This window comes from Gigantopelta aegis, chromosome 2 (genome assembly GCF_016097555.1).
Source record: "Gigantopelta aegis isolate Gae_Host chromosome 2, Gae_host_genome, whole genome shotgun sequence".
NCBI classification, from domain to species: domain Eukaryota; kingdom Metazoa; phylum Mollusca; class Gastropoda; order Neomphalida; family Peltospiridae; genus Gigantopelta; species Gigantopelta aegis.
In genome coordinates this window covers 8525180-8545342 of record NC_054700.1, presented here as the reverse complement: position 1 = coordinate 8545342, position 20163 = coordinate 8525180, and the positions used below count along the sequence as shown (strand labels likewise).

The following is a 20163-nucleotide window of genomic DNA, read 5'->3' as shown; positions in this document are numbered from 1 at the left end:
AAAATCCTCTGTGTGGTCCTTAACCATATGTCTGACCATATAACCGTAAAATAAAATGTGTTGAGTGCGTCGTTAAATAAAACATTTCTTTCTTTCATACTTTTATCAACCCGTGCTGATAAATTATGATATCACAAGACACTCGGGGAATATCCTCTATGTATGTTTTCCAAAAATACATACAATTTAATTATACGCAAATGATAGTGGCTAATTTTAATTAAAATAAATGTTTGTAATTATTAAAATAGCACCGGGGTGGGTTTAATTAACTTTCAAGAATACAATCTGTAAGTTAGTAATATTGCAAATGGCATAAGTAAAAAGTTATCACATGTACTGTAAATCTTCAAATATATTTTCTGTATACACCTGGATAATTCCACAGTATTCGGTTGTCACGGAGTGGACATTCACAAAACTTGACAGTATAAAAATTAAAATGTCTACGGATGCTTTATTTACCTAACAAAGTACTTTACTTTTGTGTCCCTTTAATGTGAAAAATATATAATTTATTGTCTTTATACACGCAGGCTATTTTTTGGCAGTTACGGAAGAGACATCAGATAACTGGATCGATCCTCTTCGGTGGACCCATTGGGCTATTTCTCGTTCAAGCCAGTGCTCTACAACTGGTGTAACAAAGGCCGTGGTATGTACTATCCTGTCTGTGGGAAGGTGCATATAAAAGATCCCTTGCTGCTAAGCGAAAAGAGCAGCCCATGAAGTGGCGACAGCGGGTTTCTTCACTCAATATCTGTGTGGTCCTAACCATATGTCTGACGCCATATAACCGTAAATAAAATGTGCTGAGTGCGTTGTTAAATAAAACATTTTCTTCCTTCCATCAGATAACTGTTCAAGCACGCCTATCGTGGACACAATCGCCTCCATATATCACCAGAAAGTTCTGGCCAAGGTTGATTCGACACCAGTAACCAAACTGTCCTACAACTACTGAATTTAGGGGACAGGCAGAAATAGAACGTATTCATTGAACGTGTATTTATTCACAGTTTTATCTTAAATGGTTTTGTACATAATAACAGCTACTATACCCAAATTGTTTTATAAACCAATATGAGATTAATTGGAATCGAAATTGTACACGTCAACTGATACAGTTAAAGATTGTTTAACGACACCACTAGAACACAGTGATCAATAAATCATCGGCTATTGGATGTCAAACATTTGATATTTATGATTCGTAGTCGTCAAAAGAAATCCTAAAGCAGAATGGGATCTTTTATATGCACTTTCCGACAGACAGGAAAACACATACCACGGCGTTTGACCAGTTGTGGTGCATTGGTTGGAATGGGAAAAAAACATTCAGTTGAATAGAGTTACCGAGGTAGTTCGATCCTACGACGCAAGCACCTCAACCGACTGAGCTAAATCCCGCCCCCTACTGATACAGATACCCCCCCCCCCCCCCCATAGACTCACATTCACCCACCCTGTCCATCCCCAATAGTGGCCAGAGTTGTGTATAAAGCATAAATCGTTTGACCAGTGACTAGTATAATTAGTGTGATTACAATTGTTTGACACTAAGATGGACAGCCAAGTGGACATTTATGAGACAGACAGACAGACAGACAGACAGACAGAGAGAGAGAAAGAAAGAAAGAAAGAGACAGACAGACAGGCAGACAGAGAGAAAGAAAGAGAGACAAAGAAAACAAGTGGTCAAGCGCTCACCTGGTGCGTGGTCGGTCTAGGATCGATCCCCGCCGGTGGGCCCATCGGACTATTTCTCGTTCCAGCCATTGCACCACGACTGCTATATCAAAGGTCGTGGCATGTGCTATCCTGTCTATGAGATGGTGCATACAAATGCTCCCTTGGTACTAATGGGAAAATTTAGCGAGTTTCCTCTCTAAGACTATATGTCCGAATTACCAAATGTTTGACATCCAATAGCCGATTGACACCGTTAACAGTCAAATTAAAATACACACGCATACATACACACACGCACGCACGCACGCACACACATACAAACACCTTTCGATATCGGAGTACTTAAACTATAACTGGATCCTGGATATAAATATGAAAATAAATTAAAATGAATAAATAAATACGATATTGTTAGAAGACACTAAAATAAATTGGGGCGGGATGTAGCTCAGTTGGTAGAGCGCTCGTCTGTGGTGCATGAGTTATGGGATCGAACCGTCTAAGGCGGACCCATTTTCTGATTGTTTACCTCACGTCTCAACCAGTGCCACACGACTAGTATGTCACAGGCCACTGTATGACATGTCCTGTCTGTGCGAAAATACATATAAAAGATGCTTTGCTGCTACAGGGGAAATATAGCGGGTTTCCTTTAAGACGATAATATACTGATGGAAATAAATAAATGAGCACACAGATAGCAACAAGAAATAATGACTGGATCAAAAATCAATTGATAGTGTCAGAAATTGACTGGGAACATATAGGCAGCACATTCAACACTACAGACATTCAATCCCACATTACAACTTGGTATGAAATACACACATTACTACGCTAGTTCCCTTATTTCTCTCCATCAGTATATGTAAAAAGCATCAAGTGTTTAACATCCCAAAACCGATGATTAATAAATCAATTTACTCTAGTGGTGGTGTTAAACAAAACAAACTTAACTTTTTAACTAAAAGAGTCATTCAGAATTATCAGAAAACTGCACCCTTTTTGTACTCCCACTTCTCTCGTAGGCCTACGGTGAAACATTTTTATAAGGGGGAGATGCTGATTTTTGCCCAAATTAAATAAACATGCCCGAATCTGGATAACATCATTTATTCATATTACAATTACTGCCAAAAAGCTATTTTGTGTTACAAAAGATTCACTACATATTTTTACACGGAAGGAAGGAAGTAAATGTTTTATTTAACGACACACTCAACACAATTTATTTACGGTTATATGACGTAGGACATATGGTTAAGGACCACACAGATATTGAGAGAGGATCCCGCTGTTGCCAAGTCATGGGCTACTCTTTTCGATTAGCAGCAAAGGATCTTTTATATACACCGTCCCACAGACATGATAGTACATACCACGACCTTTATTACACCAGTTGTGGAGCACTGACTGGAACGAGAAATAGCACAATGGGCCCATCGACGGCGATCGATCCTAGATCGATCGGGCATCAGGCGAGCGCTATACCACTGTATTTTTACATATTGTGGGAAAGCTCATTATGCCGGAATAAATCCTTAAGGTTTGCAACAAATAAACACAAAATTAAAAGCAAAAAGTATTTCGTTCAAACAACATAGACACACACACCTCACTTAGGTCTGTATATTGTAAGCGGGAATAATAATTTAAAAAATACTCGTAAAAGGGAATAACTGTTTCAATTCAATGAATGTAGTCCAAGTTGAGTTATCGCCCATGAAACAATATCCTTTTTTTTCTCCTGTTATATTACGAAGAGGTTTGCTTTGTTTAATGACACCACTAGAGCGCATTGATTTATTACTATTCGCTATTGGATGTCAGACACTGAATAATTCTGACATATAGTTTTAGAATGGAAACCTGCTACATTTTTCCATTAGTAGCAAGGAATATTTTATATGCATCATCCTACACAAAGGATAGTACATACCATGGCCTTTGATATTCAAGTCGTGGTGCACAGGCTGGAACGAGAAATAGCCCAATGGGCCCACCGACGGGGATCGATCCCACATCAACCGCACATGAGGCGAGCGCTTTACCAATGGGCTACGCCCTGCTTCTGTTCACGGTAGACGGACGGGCGGGCTGATATGCTGTCGGTCTAGCCGATGATTAATAAATCAATGTGCTCTAGTGGTGTCGTTAAACAAAACAAACTTTATCGTCCCGTCCGCTTAAATTACGAATACACTGTGAACTATAAAGCAGACTACGAACACAAAATAAACGCACAAGTTATCTCTTTTGGTGCTCCATTGATACAAAGACAAAAACAAATTCACTTTTACACTTGAATGGAAATTGTTCGTCTTTTGGGATGAGGGTAGGGCTAGGGGAATGAAACCCATGCCTCCCCTGTATTCCTTGAAAGTGCTTTAAGTGTGCTATCCATTTCTAGCTCAAGAAATAGAGAACACTATAGCAGTAGGCCTACGGGCTTCCAATTTTGTAGGAGGGCAAGCTGATTTTTGCCCGAATTAAACGAAAATGCTCGAATCTGGATAACAAGATTTATTCATATTAGCATTACTACTAAACAGTTATATAGTGTTGCAAACGAATCATTACACATAGCTACATGGCTTACAACTAATGAATGATGGAAATACCTGGTGAACAGATTTTAGGCAGTTCATTTTGCCCGAATATCTCTATCGAAAGTGAGGATTTGTTCCAGCACTGGGAGGGCAGCATATCTCCCCTGCACCCATGTTTCGTACGCTTATGGAGAAAACTTTATGAGTTGTTGTTAGATACTATTTGTTTTATTAATTGTTTCTCGTATTTACTATGATGAGCGAGAGAACAAGTTGTAAGATAAATGTTTTCTAAGTGACACGAGAGTTGAATTTTATCACTTACATTATTGTAAACCAGTTTTAAAATAAATTTAAAGGCCATTACTAACCAAAACCCCTTTACGTGTTCAAGCAATGAGTTTGGATAGTGTTAATTTCATTGGACCGTATGACTTTGCCGTCTAGGTCATCATCCTAGAGCAGCCAATCAGACGTCTATAAATTGGTCTTCCATATGTCGGATATCGTCCCTTGATACCACAAATTTTATAACAATATATTATATACTACCTTAAACGGGATAGCACATACCGCGCCGTTTGATACATGAATCGTCGGGTCCTAGCTAAGATGTGATTATCCCTTCATGTCCATCGAGGGGCATCGATCCTTATATCACGCCACTGTGTCACTGATACATTGGTGCGCATTGCCATTGGCGCGATTCGAGTCGTAACAAGACAACTAGAATTATTTCCCCTTGAAGTTTTCGCGAAAGCGCACTTTCCAAAATTTGTAATAAGACGATGTTATTATGGCAGAGCTTCTTAGTGACGAACTTCAAACACTAAGTCTTAATGACAGACTGAAGCAGGTGTTAAAATAGTAGCACTTATTGAATTAATATTTCTATTGGTGTTTATTGTGTTTCTGGAATAACCTAGTATAAGTATAATAAAAAGTTATTTCCGAATCGAGTCAATAGTCCCATCATGATCCTCCTACAAAAATGTGGGGTTTTAAAAAAAAATAATTACAGGGGTTTTTTTGACGTAAGAAGAAATTGCAAGTGTTTAAAAAAAAAAAAAAAAAAAATTAAGTTTTTGTGTTCAATTAAGAAAACAATCCATCGGCTCACTGCCTCAGAGTCGGAAATAAATTACTTTTTTAAAAAGTTTTATCCTAAACTATCAAATTCCGTCCCATATCACTTCCGCACTCTTTCTAATCACACTGCGCAAGCACAAAAAATTAATACCACTGCATATATGTATCAATTAACCAAGCCTCGATCGATCTACATTGAAATGAGGGTGGAAAAACTCAAAAAAGGCAAGATGTTTTTTTTCTTCCTTGTACAGTCCCGGTGATTCTATTATTGCATACAGGAACCATATCCAAAGGTTATAATATATTAAAACCTATATAAATGAAGAGACAGATCAGTAATGACTGTCGTTTGCATAAGTTTTGTCTATATTTGGTAACAAGTCGCATAACTGACACTCTTAAAGTGGGGGGATGTACATGTAATGTATGGAAGGCCATTTATCTCAGATCCACATTTGTTATTGAGAAACAACATTGGTAGATTTTTTACTGTTTGTAGAAGAAAGCTTTTTCATCTTTTTTCAGCCACCTACAAAAGTTGTTCGCACAAGAAAACCATTTTCCTATATTCTTCAAAATTTATTGACTACTTGAAAAGCTGTTAAGAGTGGCATGACAGTTTACAAAGCATTTAAAACAATTCAAATTCTAAAACAAATTAAAGAACAAAAAAAAGCAAGGGAAACGTTCTAATCTCAAACAGTCCGTGGGGCTGGTCGACAACCAATGTTCACCAAAAACATGTATGTATGTTCATAATTCATTTACATTTGCTTCATTGACAATCTGTTGTGTTGTTGTTCCCTCAATTTTATGACAGGTGAGGTCTTTCATACATTCCGCCTTTGTGGCATTCACATGGGACGGATTTCAATGGTGTTAAAAAAATTACAAATATTCACTTCCTGCTGGGAATTTTACATTTGTTGACAATAAAGTTAAGTAATTACAACATTTTTATTATTATTTGACTTTATATTGGAAAAGGTAAACACTCATGTCGTTAAATTTATCCAGTTGTTGGATTGATCATGCGCAGTAGCGTTTTCCTGTTAATGGGATGGAATTCGATAGGTCCAGGATACAAGTTATAGTAAATTCCATAGCATGGAAAAAGTAGGCTAACAGAAAAATCCTTTGGAAATAACAAAAGTATTATATTTCTCTCTTACTAATAAGGGGGCGGGACATGGCTCAGTGGTACATCATTCGTCGGTAGGCCCACTGGTGTAACAAAGGCTGTGGTATGTACTATCCTGTCTGTGGGATGGTGCATATAAAAGATCCCTTGCTGCTAATCGAAAAGAGTAGCCCCTGAAATGGCGATAGTGGGTTTCCTCTCAATATCTGTGTGGTCCTTAACCATATGTCCGACGCCATATAACCGTAAATAAAATGTGTTGAGTGCATCGTTAAATAAAACATTTCCTTCCTTCCTCTCACTAACAACTAACAACTAACCCACTGTCCTAGACATACATCTGTGAATTTGTGATAAATTTTGATAATGTATCAATTAATTAATTGGCAGGTTGAGGCGTGGTTAGAACAGGTGTATGGTGGAGAAGAAATTCCCGCCTTCGAGGTTAATGACCGAACCGTCAAAGTGCTTTACGGTTTGATGTTGAGGAACCAGTCTCAGAACCGAAACACTCAGCTTGTTATTGATGATCTGCGACAGAAGACCGATGAATACAGGGCAGAAGGTGTTTTTCTTGTTTGGGGGGGTTTTGGGGTTTTTTTGGGTTTTTTTATCCCACTGCCCCCTTTCCTTCTCCTTTTATTTCCATCTCATTTCTTCCCGATCTGGCAGCTCCTCTTATCTTTCAACTTCTTTTGCAGTCCATCTCCACATCCCAGTCCTTGTATCTCCAACCACGACAGGTGCTTGTCTCTTGTGGCTATCTGTGCCACACACCTGCCATTCACCATCAGCTTTTAGCTGTGGGCTTAGTCTGACCACTTCGGGGAGTGTTCAGTAGTTACTTCTGGCATTGTTAAGAGGCACTTGTAACCACCTACTATGCACCACTACTACTAACGGCGGTCATTAGAAGGTTTTTAACTACTCTAAAGATGCACGGTCGATCAGGGGTCGATCCCTGTCGATGGGCCAATTGGGCTATATCTCGTTCCAGTCGGTGCACCATGACTGGTATATCAAAGACTGTGGTATGTGCTATCCTGTCTGGGATTGGGCATATAAAAGTTTCTTTGCTACTAATGGACAAATTTAGCATGTCTCCTCTCTAAAACTATATATCAGAATTACCAAATGTTTGATATTCAATAGCCGATGATTAATAAATCAATGTGCTCATCGAGAAATGAACAAACTCCTGTTGCCATGTCTGGACCAATGGGATGACGTTATGTTGTAATGAGTGTAACAGAAATTTAATTATTGTTAATTAATGCTAAAATAATTGTTAATTTTTATTGTGAATAATATTTCATTTGTATACGTGAATTTAGAAAATAACTAAGTTAATGACGTACAATATTGGCTTTATACTGTGACAATAAGAATGGAGAATTCTACTAGTGTGTATATATATATATATGATGTTTCTTTAATTATTGGTTATCAAAATTGGCCAATAGAAATAATGTTGAAGGATAAATATCAGGACTAAAAATAGGAAGTAAAATATTGGCTGCTGTTTTTTAAAAAAGAAGAAGAAAAAAAGAAACATGTCCTGCAAAGAATAAATATTTCCTTTTAAAAATAAGACATCACAGGGTGCTTGGGGGGGGGGGGGGGGGGGGGGGGAGGGGGGTGTATGAAAAATTAGGATCTGTAAGATATATTTCAGAGCAATATGGAATTAAAATTTAACAGAATCACAAGCTAAATAATAGATGAGATAATTGTACATACATCTCTTTCTTTAAACAATGACCTGCAATGTTTTGATGGTTTTTAGCAGGTGAAGTTCTGAAGAAAAAAAATTTGTCTGTTTTTCTCATGCCACTATTTGGAGCCCAGCTGTCTCTAAAAATTACCTGTTTCATGTATTTTGCAGGGGTGGGATTTCTCCTCGGATCAGCTGTTTTCCTGTCATGGAATATTGCGTTTCCTTGCATTTTAATCGTCCTTTCCTCCAAAATGTGTCAGATGGCACAGGTTTTAACCTAGGATTCACAAATATCCGGGGGACCCCTCTAGATTTCCGCACTTTTTTACAGTTCACTAATTCCCACCCCTGATTTTGGGGTGGTTGTAGCAGATGAATTTGTATTTCACCTGCTAGCTCTAAAAAATGGACTGCTTTTCGCAGGCCGCTATTTCTAGCCCTGAAATATGTATGATAAATGTATATTGATTTAATTTTTATTCATTTTTAGGTCAGAGACTGAATTGTGTGTTGACCGATGTCAACCTGACACCATCGTCACTCTCTCAGTCTGGGGTGATGAGCTTGCGAACTGTCGCCAACACAGCTCTTGTCTTACAAACTAAAGACGCTTCAGATACAAGGTAGTGTGTGTTGGTTTTAATTTTGTTTAAAAAAAATAATTTGTAAACCTCTGTAGGGTTAGCTCTGGGCAAGGAGAAAAATCTTTCAAATTATCTATTAAACTTTAATTTTTTTTAGCAGAAACCCAATTATTTTGTAACAATGTATCAAACATTATATTGAATTATTTCGCCATATTAAAATAAAATTTGGGAAAAACTGCTGTGACATTAGGAACAATTTAGTTTTCATCGGAGCAATAAATGAAAAGATGATGACGAAGTCACCCCTCTCCTTTTGCCATGAACATGATGTAAAAAGAAAGGAATGTTTGTTTAATAACACATTTAACACCAAAACAAACCTGAATATAATTTTCAGCTGTAATATTAATATAAATTTAAGAATAACTGGTAATTCATTTATTATCCTATATACAGTTGAGCACCATTGTGTTGATATTGTGGGGACAACATAAAAATATTGTTAACTAAATATCGACTCATATGTGAAGTCTTCCAAAAATGGTAAGCCATGTATCAGTTATGCAAAAATATTTTCAAGTAGCCTATTTCCTTTTCACATAGCCTGTTATGTCCTCGTAAGTGATGTCTCTAACTGAATGCATGAATGAAAAAATAGGTTACTATGCAATTTGCCTGAGTGATGCGCAAATGAAATGATCGTTCTCATAATTTTTTGAGGCCTATTGTAGAAACTTTGGAGCACACTGACCGTCAATATCATATATTAGGAATAAAAATTGTATTGTGCGAGTATAATACATTATTTTTATTCCTAATATATGATATTGACGATACCGAAACACACACGGGTAATAATTTCTTTATCATATAATCTTAAGCTTAATACAACATGTTTTTGTAAACTTTATGCGCAACTTTAATTCCAGTCAGTCATAACTCAGTATTCAAATGACGTAAGAATACGTGACGCAGTGTCTTTTTGAATGGAAATGACATCATTTTGGATATAAACTAGTGCTTAAAGGTAGGGTCAACTCAAACAAGAGCCTTATGTGTTGGAAAGATGCATACCCGGACCACCAACACATACTGACGCTTTAGCAAATGAAAAACGCGTAATTTTAGAGTCTGCTAAAAAAAACCATGATTATTCCTGCTAAATGGGGGCAGCCATTTAGTTTCATTTTTGTGACGTCTGGTGGGATAGCTTGGGGCGAAGTGACGTCAGCTCCTGACCATCTCCTGTATGTACAGTGTAAACAAAAGCAGTAATTTTCGACAAGGCGCTTTTCTTTGATCAACCTGACTTTGTAAAACAGCATAAATGACGTAATAATATAATAAACTATTTAACTAAATATATTTCAAGTTGCATTAACGGAACAAAATGGGGTTATAGTATTTTTCTCTGTGTAATAATCCAAAGGAAAAATGTACACTATTAGGCCTATTGATATGCTACGTTGGAGCAAAAATGACAACCCACGATACTCAAGTGATAATATTTGTTTTTCTTTGGGACTACGTAATTGGTAAGTTCTGTGGTTTTAGATGGAAAAGTCTACTTAATCAATAGTTACAGAACTATTTACAGTAATAAACCATGTCCATTACAATTTTAGGGGCGACAGGTAATATTCCACAATACCGGTATGTATTTTTGTGTCTAGACAGCGTCAATTAATTGGCTCGTCTGGTTACCAATCAAATACACACCTGCCAATCAGGAATTACAGGTAGAAGCAACTAACAGCATAGACCAATTAACTAAGAAAACACTCTGTGTATCATTTCAGTACGTAGGTTAATGCATGGGCAAAACATTGTTAATTGTATCGACTTGTGTAGCCACTTTGACAATGGTATTTTATTTTGTATTGAAAAATAATATATATAGTGCTGGATATACTTATTGCTGGCTTACTGGGATGTGTATTATTACAGAACATTGCAATGTATGACTATTTATCATCCCGAAAAAACCAGGTAGATTGTGTTTCTCTAGTTCTAAGGCTCATTCCTGACGTGGCGCGTTAAGTATTACGTAACAACCAGCTTGCCAGAGGACATACTCACTGAGATGGTACAAAATGGCTGCGCCCGTTATATATAATAGCCGTCACATTTAACCGTTTTATTAATTAACTATATGATTATACGTGTTGATATTAAGCAATAATGTGCATTATATATCGTTGAATATGCATACCAGGCCAAATGCCTTAATTGTCCTCTCCTTTAACGTTTTTAGTTTTTTGAATGTTGAACAGCTTTCAGTGTAAAGTTGCTATTTAAATGTTTTTGTTTAATGACTATGAATGCATACATTAATTATGGACTGTCAGTGTAAAACATATGCTTAAATGTCAATAAACGTAGTGCATAGACCTCGATTAATTTACATCTAATTTGCAGAGTTATCAAATTCTGAAAGTATGTGATTTGAAAAGTATTACATACTTTGATTACATTGGATATGATAAATATATTTCTCAGTTTTCTCTTGGCTGTGGAACGGTTAGAGGATGAACTTGACCGGGTCATTGAAAATCGCCAGATGGAACAACAGTCGTTAGCTCGACTGGTCATCAAGACGAGAAACGCACTTCATCAGAATGGTACTTTACACAGGCAAGTGTTATTTTTCACCTTTAGTAAAAGTCAAAGTGGGTGGAATGTAGCGTTCACTTGGTGTGTGGTCGGTCTAGGATTGATCCCCGTTGGTGTGACCATTGGGCTATTTTTCATTCCAGCTAGTCCACCACAACTGGTATATCAAAGGCCGTGACATGTGCTTTCTTGTCTGTGGGATGGTGCATATAAAAGATCCCTTGCTACTAATGAAAAAAATGTAGCGGGTCTCCTCTCTAAGACTACATGTTGTATATGTCAAAATTACCAAATGTTTAACATCCAATAGCCAATGATTAATAAATCCATATGCTCTAGTGGTGTCGTTAAACAAAACAAACTTTAAAAGTGCTTGATTAATCATCAGTTATTGGATATAAAATATTAAATACTGCTCAATATCGGTATTGTATCAGTACCAAATACCGTATCGATACCAAGGTAAATCAGTGAGAGCAGTAAATGTATATTGAATTCTAGTATTAAAACAGAAGAGATTATTCTGTGATTACGACAAATTGTGTAGAGGGTCGGGTAGAATTGTTTCTCAACTCAATTGCATTTTTGATTGATCAATAAAGAATGGGAATGATGCATTTAAACTACACGGCTTCTGTATAGTCCTTCTGTATGTACTGTAAATGTGTACCAAATATACTAAAGAGTAAAAAACCCAAAACAAAGCACTTTATAATCATTAATAATAATTAACATGTAATTTGTAATATGTTTATTTACAAGTGTAATTACCATTAACTATTCCAAAAATATTTATGTATTTTATTTAGTGTACCATTGAAAAATGCAAACTGTTACAGTCTGCAAAATTGGGGGATGCTAATAAACACGTTATTTAATTCTCTGAAATGCCAAGTGCTATCCTTTGTCTTTTTTTTTGCAGGTATATAAAATATAAGGAACTATTGTCCGAACCAAATTGTTAACAACTACCAAAAATTACTCTCCTACCTTTAATTGCCGTTAGATTTCCTCCAAAGTTTGTCCAGACACAAATCGCAAAAAAACCACTACAAATATACAGATTCCACACACGAGACTGCAACGATGTCGCCAATATTGTCTTTGCTGAGATTGCATAGGGAAAAATACATGCAGTTTTCTGCCGTCTGCCATGTTGCTTGTTTATGGAATACTCTTCAAGAGGGGCGAAAGCCTCCAAAGTATGTGACACAATTAATATGAAATCGATGATCTCTAGTGGTATCATTAAAATAATAATAATAAAAAATAATATGACATCATCACGTTTGCTTTTATATCATAACATGTTATGACCTTGTTAGATTAAGTCCCATCCTTTCACCCCTCTTGAAGAATATTCCATAAAATTCAAAATGGCAGCTGATACAAAATTACATGCTTTTTTCCCTATGCGCTCTCAGCGAAGTCGATATAGGTGACATGGTTATCATCTGGTATGTGGGATCTGTGTCATTGTAATGGTTTTTTCAAGATTTGTGTCTGGACAAACTTTGGAGGAAATCTAACATCAATTAAAGGTAGGAGAGTAATTTTTCATGGTTGTTAACAATTTAGTTCGGACAATACACTTTATATGTATTGCCCAAGAACATTTAAATAGGGCTAGCTCTGGGTGATCAGGAAATTTCGCCAAATTATCTCAAAAATGCAAAACCCAAAGCTATTTCCCAACAAAATTTCAATTATCCCACAATGTTTTTTTGCCAAATTAAAATAAATTTCGTCAGTTGTTGTTGGTGAGTGGCAGAGCTATCCCTGCATTATCAGCAATAGAAACTGATTTGTTGTACTTCACTGGTGACCATTTGCATTACGCCTACAGTGTGTTACTTAGAATAGCAAATCATTGAGTACCAGTGTAAACAACATACCTACAGTATTTTTTTGAAATTGTTTTGGTCTGTTCAGCATAGATATAAATAAAATTAAACTGGTTAGTAAATTAATTCTTAGATGGTATATTTTGATGATAATTTGAGATTGGGTAACAAAAATAGTGACAACATTTTTGATGGGGATTAGGTTTTTTTCTTTCTTTCTTTTTTTTTTATTTTTTTTATTTTTTTTACATACCATAGGGTATAATGGAATAAACATTTTACTAGTCCGACCATGAAAAATACTCACCATGGGCGTCGGGCTACCATATTCTAAAAGCTTTGAACTATTGTGTTTTTGTTTTCAGGGTGTTGCAGTCACTTGAAGAGCAGAAGACCATACAGCAAAAGGAAATGCAGAAACAAGCTAAAGACATTAGTTTTGTGCATGCCAAAGCTAGAGATTATAAAGGTCACATAAAAAAAAGACAGGTGAACTTGAGACATTTCATGTTTTTTGTTTTTTTAACTTTTTAACTATAGGTCTACTGCATTTTGTAGAATGCTAACAAAGTTGAATATTAATACATGTATATACTTATTGATTTGTTGATATTGTGCGATGACCAATGTCAGGATAACATTTATCAAATAAATATCAGTGGAGGAACAAAACATTTGTGAGTTAGCGATTTTTAGGGTGTTTTCTTTTTAAAACCCACTAGCCCATCAGGCAAATGGGTTTGCATTTGTCACTAGTCATCCAGTGCACCCCGACTGGTACATCAGAGGCTGTGGTATGTGCTATCTTGTCTATGGGATGGTGCGTATAAAAGATTCCTTGCTGCTAATCGAAAACAGTAGTCCATGAAGTGGCGACAGCAGGTTTCCTCCCTCAGTATCTGTGTGGTCCTTAACCATATATCCGACATCATATAACTGTAAATTATAAAAAAATGTGTTGAGTGCGTCGCTAAATAGACCATTTCCTTCCTTCCTTCCTTGTCACTAGTTCTGTGTTAAAAAGTACTAGCCCAGTGGATTTGTTGGACTCCGTATTTCACGTTGGAAACTTGGGTCAGTGATGACATTTTTCTAGTTGTAAAGCTGGATGGATAAGAGTTAATTTTACACAGTATACATGTAATGTAATCTGAACATCTGTCAAAGGCAGTGGTATGTACTATCCTGTCTGTGGGATGGTGCATATAAAAGATCCCTTGCTGCTAATCAAAAAGAGCAGCTCATGAAGTGGCGACAGCGGGTTTCCTCCCTTAATATCTGTGTGGTCCTTAACCATATGTCTGACGCCATATAACTGTAAATAAAATGTATTGAGTGTGTCGTTAAATAAAACATTTCCTTCCTCATCATCTGATGGAGAGGCATTTTTATAGGTCGACTGAATCTTTGACAATACACTTCAATTATTGAATAATTTTTGTCTAAAAAAAATTAAATTCTCAAATGATGCAACAGACTGGAGGACCAGTCGGTAGAGTGCTCTCCTGAGATGCTTTGGTCGTAGGATTGGATCTCCTATAGTCCGTCCGTCCCACAGGGAAAACCTTTTTTCATACTATGGAATTTACTACAAGTTATTTATTTCTGAGTTGATTGATTCCTAAATTGTACATAAAAATAGTACTTTTTTATTATTTCCAAAACATTTTTATTTCTCTTCTTACATCAAGCCAAACTGAAACTATTTACAAAAAACATTTTTGTTGGAAGATGGGACAGACTATAGGTGGACCCTTTCTCTGATTGTTTATTTTTTCCATCTCGACCCGTATACAACGACTGGTATATCAAGGGCCATGGTATGTGCTGATCTGTTTGTGGGAAAGTGCATATAAAAGATATCTTGCTGCTAATGTAATAGAAACATGTAGTGGGTTTTAGTAGCGGATGATTAATAAATCAATGTGCTCTAGTGGTGTCATTAAACAAAACAAACTAACTTTGGATAGAAAAACAGCCAATGTAATTTGGTTCGATTCTGGTATCAGTAGATGTGGGTTTGAAGAAAATCTTAATTTTTAACTATCTCTGTGCGGTTAAAATGGAGAAATGGAGAGTTTATCTTTATTTATTTATTAATTCAAGGCACAGTTGAAAGCTTCAGGGGCAGATCCATCTTTGTATCATCAGACTCTGGTTTCACAGTCACAGGTAAGATACTGCACATCATAATATTAATGCTAGCAAGAAATTAATATGCAAAATGTGACCGATGTATCGACACTAAATACTTGAGTTGATATATTATACTTCTACAATATAGGGGTGGGATTCAGCTCCATCAGTTGAGCACGCGCCTGAGGTGCTTGTATCGCAGGATTGAACCACCTCGGTGGATACATTCAACTGATTGAGTTTTTTCTTGTTCCAACCAGTGCACCACAACTGGTCAACGGCCATGGTATGTGCTTTCCTGTCTGTGGGATAGTGCATATAAAATATCCCTTGCTGCATTAGGAAAAATGTAGCAGGTTTCTTCCGATGACTACGTGTTAGAGTTACCAAATGTTTGACATCCAATAACCGATGATGAATTACTCAATGTGCTCTAGTGGGGTTGTTAAACAATGTTGTTTTTTTACAATTTAAAACCATGTCAGAACAAAAAGGACAAACATGAAGACAAATTCTAACACGTATGTTAGAAGGAAAGTACAGTGGCTTCCTCGTAATTGGGGGCGAGACGTAGCCCAGTGGCAAAGCGATCGCTTGATGCGCAGTCGGTTTGGGATCGATCCATGTCAGTGGGCCCATTGGGCTATTTCTCGCTCCAGCCAGTGTACCACGACTGATACATCAAAAGCTGGGGTATGTACTACCCTGTCCGTGGGATGGTCCATGTAGTGGCGATAGCAGGTTTCCTTTCTCAATATCTGTGTGGTCCTTAACCATATGTCTGACGCCATATAACCATAAATACAATGTGTTGAGTGCGTCGTTAAATAAAACATATCCTTCATTCCGCGTAATTGTATAGGCTCCGTGCAAATAGACTATTATTCAATTACCCGATCTAGTTGTTTACGCGAAAGGCTGTATCTTGTTTCCACAGTTGATATTGCACCATTTCATTCTGTTTAATACTAAACTGGTATTCGTTGCAACAGTGTAAAGTTGACCAGACGTTTTCGCCAGTGCACCATGGCTGGTACGTCAAAGGCCATGGTAGGTGCTATCCTGTCTGTGGGATGGTGCATATAAAGGATCAATTGCTATTAATGGAAAAACAGTGTGTGACAGACTGGTACATTCTAATTGGTAAGAGGTGTGTATGGTTTAATTTAGATATTGTCATCACATTACAGTAATCATAAATACAGATGACTTTACATCACATATAATTCATATTTTCATATTTTTTTATATACCAGATGTTTCTAGTTTGGTTCAGATTTGGTTATGGAGGAATGATAATAAAATTAAATCTTGCATTGTTCTTTGTTGTTGGTAGAGTCTGCAAGCCTTGAAAGAAAAAATTGTTCCTCTGAAAGCCAAACTTGATTCGTACCAGGACCTACCACCAGTAAGTAAAAAACAGCTCTGCTGAAAAACACTTTCTAGTTCAATCAACTGGTAGAAAGGTGCCAGAAAACCGTGCTGGAAAAAACATGCAGCACACATTTTTAGACAGTAATGCATCCTTTTTATTTGTTAATTGGTCTCATAACTAAAAATGCTCTCGTGAAAAAAACAACAAAAAAATATTCTAGTTCAATCAAATGATAGAAAAGTGCTGGAAAAACCATCTAGCACACGTTTCTGGAGGGGCGGGACGTAGCCCAGTTGTAAAGCGCTCACTTTGATACACAATCAGTCTAGGATCGATCCCCGTCATTGGGCCTATTGGACTATTTCTCATTCCAGCCAGTGCACCACGACTGGCCGTGGTATGTGCTATCAGGCTGTGGGAAAGTGCACATGAAAAAATCCCTTGTTGCCGATGGAAAAATGGAATATATTTCTTTCCTCTGAAGGCTGTCAGAATTATCAAATATTTTACATCCAATAGCTGATGATTAATAAATCAATGTGCTCTTTGCAGTTATGAGTTCGATGCCGATTATAGGTCAAAGGAAATAACTCTGTATTCTAAAACACAACCCTCTAAAAACTGGATCCTGTCTAAACCGGATAAATATTAGGTCCCCTGTGTGATCAGGTTTAGACACGTTTCACTGTATGGTATAAAATGTAAATTGTAACATTTATATTGAAAATATTGATTGGATATGATTTAGTTCTTTTGTTATTTCACAGCCAAACAAGACTAGTTTTATATTTAAAAACTGGCGGCGTGGTTAAGCCATCGGACATAAGGCTGGTAGGTACAGGGTTCACAGCCTGGTACTGGTTCCAACCCAGAGCGAGTTTTAACAACTCAGTGGGTAGGTGTAAGGCCACTACACCCTCTTCTCTCTCACTAACCACTAATCACTAACTCACTGTCCTGGACAGACAGCCCAGATAGCTGAGGTGTGTGTCTATGACAGCATGCTTGAATCTTCATTAGATATAAGCACGAAAATAAGTTGAAATGAAATGAATATTTTAAAAAATTAATAAATCTTTCAGAATATTTCTGAAGCAAGTGTGAAGATAGAGGAAGTTAAACGGCAAGTGGTAAGTTTTTGGATCTTTATCCACTGTTTTATCATTGAGAAATCATTATTTTAGGCTGTATCTTATATAACTTGTAGTTGTAAGGTTGTATGACGTCCTGCTTCACATTCCACTGGGATGTAACACTTTGATACATACCAAGATATTTTTATCCCCAGGCCTTAATCTAGAATTTAAACAGTAGGAGAAGTGACTTCTCCTTTCTCGGAAGAAAGGGGAGAAGTTTGATAAATAATAGTTCTGAATTATACACTCTTTCTCTAGTTGTAATATTTTGATATAAAATACTACTACTTCCGGTCATAAGATTTAAACAAAACTATTGTATGTTTCAATAAAAAACGTGATATTATTGAGTAGTTGATAATGTGTCACTGTGTTAAAACAAAAGTAATAAGTAGTATTTTCTTGCATTACTGAAATGAATATGGCCAAGAATTAACAATGCTTGACTGGTCATTGCAAACGGCGCGACATGCGTTGATGTACACTCTGGCACCAAAGAATAAACACGGTCCAACAAGGTTCCAAGTTAGATATGACACTAAGTAAGTCTTGTGTCTTTTGTTTTTGAAATCGAATTAGGTTGAAAATATTACAGCGACTTTGATTTCTCATTACTGCTAATAACTTGGCAACTGCAGCCGACTTTCGGCAAAGAAAATGTTCACGTTGCCGGCTAGAATAGGACCTGATCCCTATGGGTAATAATATTCCTTTTGTAAACAAGTTATGTCATGTTTTGGGGTTTTTTTTAATATATATTATTCTTTACATAAATTAATTAATTTGTGTTTTATCTTACAGGCTGCACTAGACGAGGAACTGACAAGACTTATCAACGTGATGCATATATGATATCGTAGTTCTGAATTATACACTCTTATCAACGTGATGCATATATGATATCGTAGTTCTGAATTATACACTTATCAACGTGATGCATATATGATATCGTAGTTCTGAATTATACACTGACATCAAAACACTGTCATGAAGAGTCTGCTTGTCTGTACAACTTCTGAATTTTGTATGGGCTTCGGAAAATTGGGAGAACGATAGTATTGTTAACCTGGTGTTTACGCAAATTTATTGCTTTTGTGTAAAAAAAACCTTTTGTTCATTTAGCAGGTTTTGTAAAACCCAGCTGGTAATATCGTATAACCTACTTTGTACAAAATTTAGGACAGCATTTGCATGGGTCGCACACAAAGGAAACTGGTTGCCTGAATTTATGTTTGCATAACCTGTAAATTGGTTATGCAGATTTGGCAGCCACTGCACAATGACTGGTATAGCAAAGGCCGTGGTATGTGCAACCCTGTCTGTGGGATGGTGCATATAAAAGATCCCTTGCTACTAATGAACAAGTGTAGTGAGTTTCCTCTTTAAGACTACGTGTCAAAATTACCAAATGTTTGACATCCAATAGCTGATTAATAAAAATGAACATTTGTTTTTTGTTTTTGGGTTGTTGTTTGTTTGGGGCGGTTGTTTTATTTTGTTTGCATAACCCATAAGTTGTTTATGTGATATGCACACACTTTCCATAGTTGCAACATGTTATACACAAAATGTGACTACAATATGTAAAAAAAAAAAACACCAGCCATTTGTATAGTGTTACTGACGTAAAATATGACTGCCATATTAGAACACACTTTTTGTTTTGTTTTAACTTATTTCAATGCTTATATCCAATTACGGTTCAAGCACGCTGTCCTGGGCACACACCTCAGCTATTTGAGCTGTTTGTCCAGGACTAGGTTAGTTGTTAGTGGTTAGTGAGAGAGAAGAGGGTGTAGTGGCCTTACACCTACCCACTGAGTCGTTAAAACTTGCTCATGATGAAAGCCGGTACTGGGCTGCAAACCCAGTACGTACCAGCCTTATGGTGTAACTGCTGTTCATCAGAAAGAGTAGCCCATGAAGTGGCGACAGCGGGTTTCCTCTCTCAATATCTGTGTGGTCCTTAACCATATGTCTCACACCATATAACCGTAAATAAAATGTGTTGAGTGCATCGTTAAATAAAACCTTTCCTTTTCTAAACAAGAAAATGTATTTAGTATGAAATAGTAGTCACCAACAAGGCTCTGTTATTGCAAACATCTTACAATGTGAATGTCTGCAAACTCAGGACAGTCCCTTTAAGGCCTTTACCACTAACAGAGCCCTTTTAACAACTAAAATTATTTACATGTAGCATTCACTATTTAGTTGCAGAAAAGTTGTTTTCTAGTGCGGTCAGCTGTTAGAAAGGTGCTGGAAAAAAAACGTTTAGCAC

At 36.7% G+C, this 20163-nt stretch overlaps 1 protein-coding gene across 1 annotated transcript; it reads left to right on the top strand.

Moving 5' to 3' along the window:
• Positions 1–4971: 4971 nt before the first annotated feature.
• Positions 4972–19532, top strand: LOC121376658 (HAUS augmin-like complex subunit 1). The gene is made up of 9 exons (XM_041504492.1): positions 4972–5097; positions 6865–7039; positions 8682–8814; positions 11278–11412; positions 13601–13724; positions 15342–15407; positions 16708–16779; positions 17829–17876; positions 18684–19532. Exons 1-9 carry the CDS (start codon positions 5038–5040, stop codon positions 18732–18734), a joined length of 864 nt encoding a protein of 287 aa, XP_041360426.1. The 5' UTR covers positions 4972–5037; the 3' UTR covers positions 18735–19532.
• Positions 19533–20163: the final 631 nt, after the last annotated feature.

Coding starts and splice junctions, on each gene's coding strand:
- LOC121376658 (XM_041504492.1), top strand. CDS start 5,038: ATGGCAGAGCTTCTTAGTGACGAACTTCAAACACTAAGTCTTAATGAC. Junction 5,098..6,864: donor TTAATGACAGACTGAAGCAG/GTGTTAAAATAG, acceptor ATTAATTGGCAG/GTTGAGGCGTGGTTAGAACA. Junction 7,040..8,681: donor CGATGAATACAGGGCAGAAG/GTGTTTTTCTTG, acceptor ATTCATTTTTAG/GTCAGAGACTGAATTGTGTG.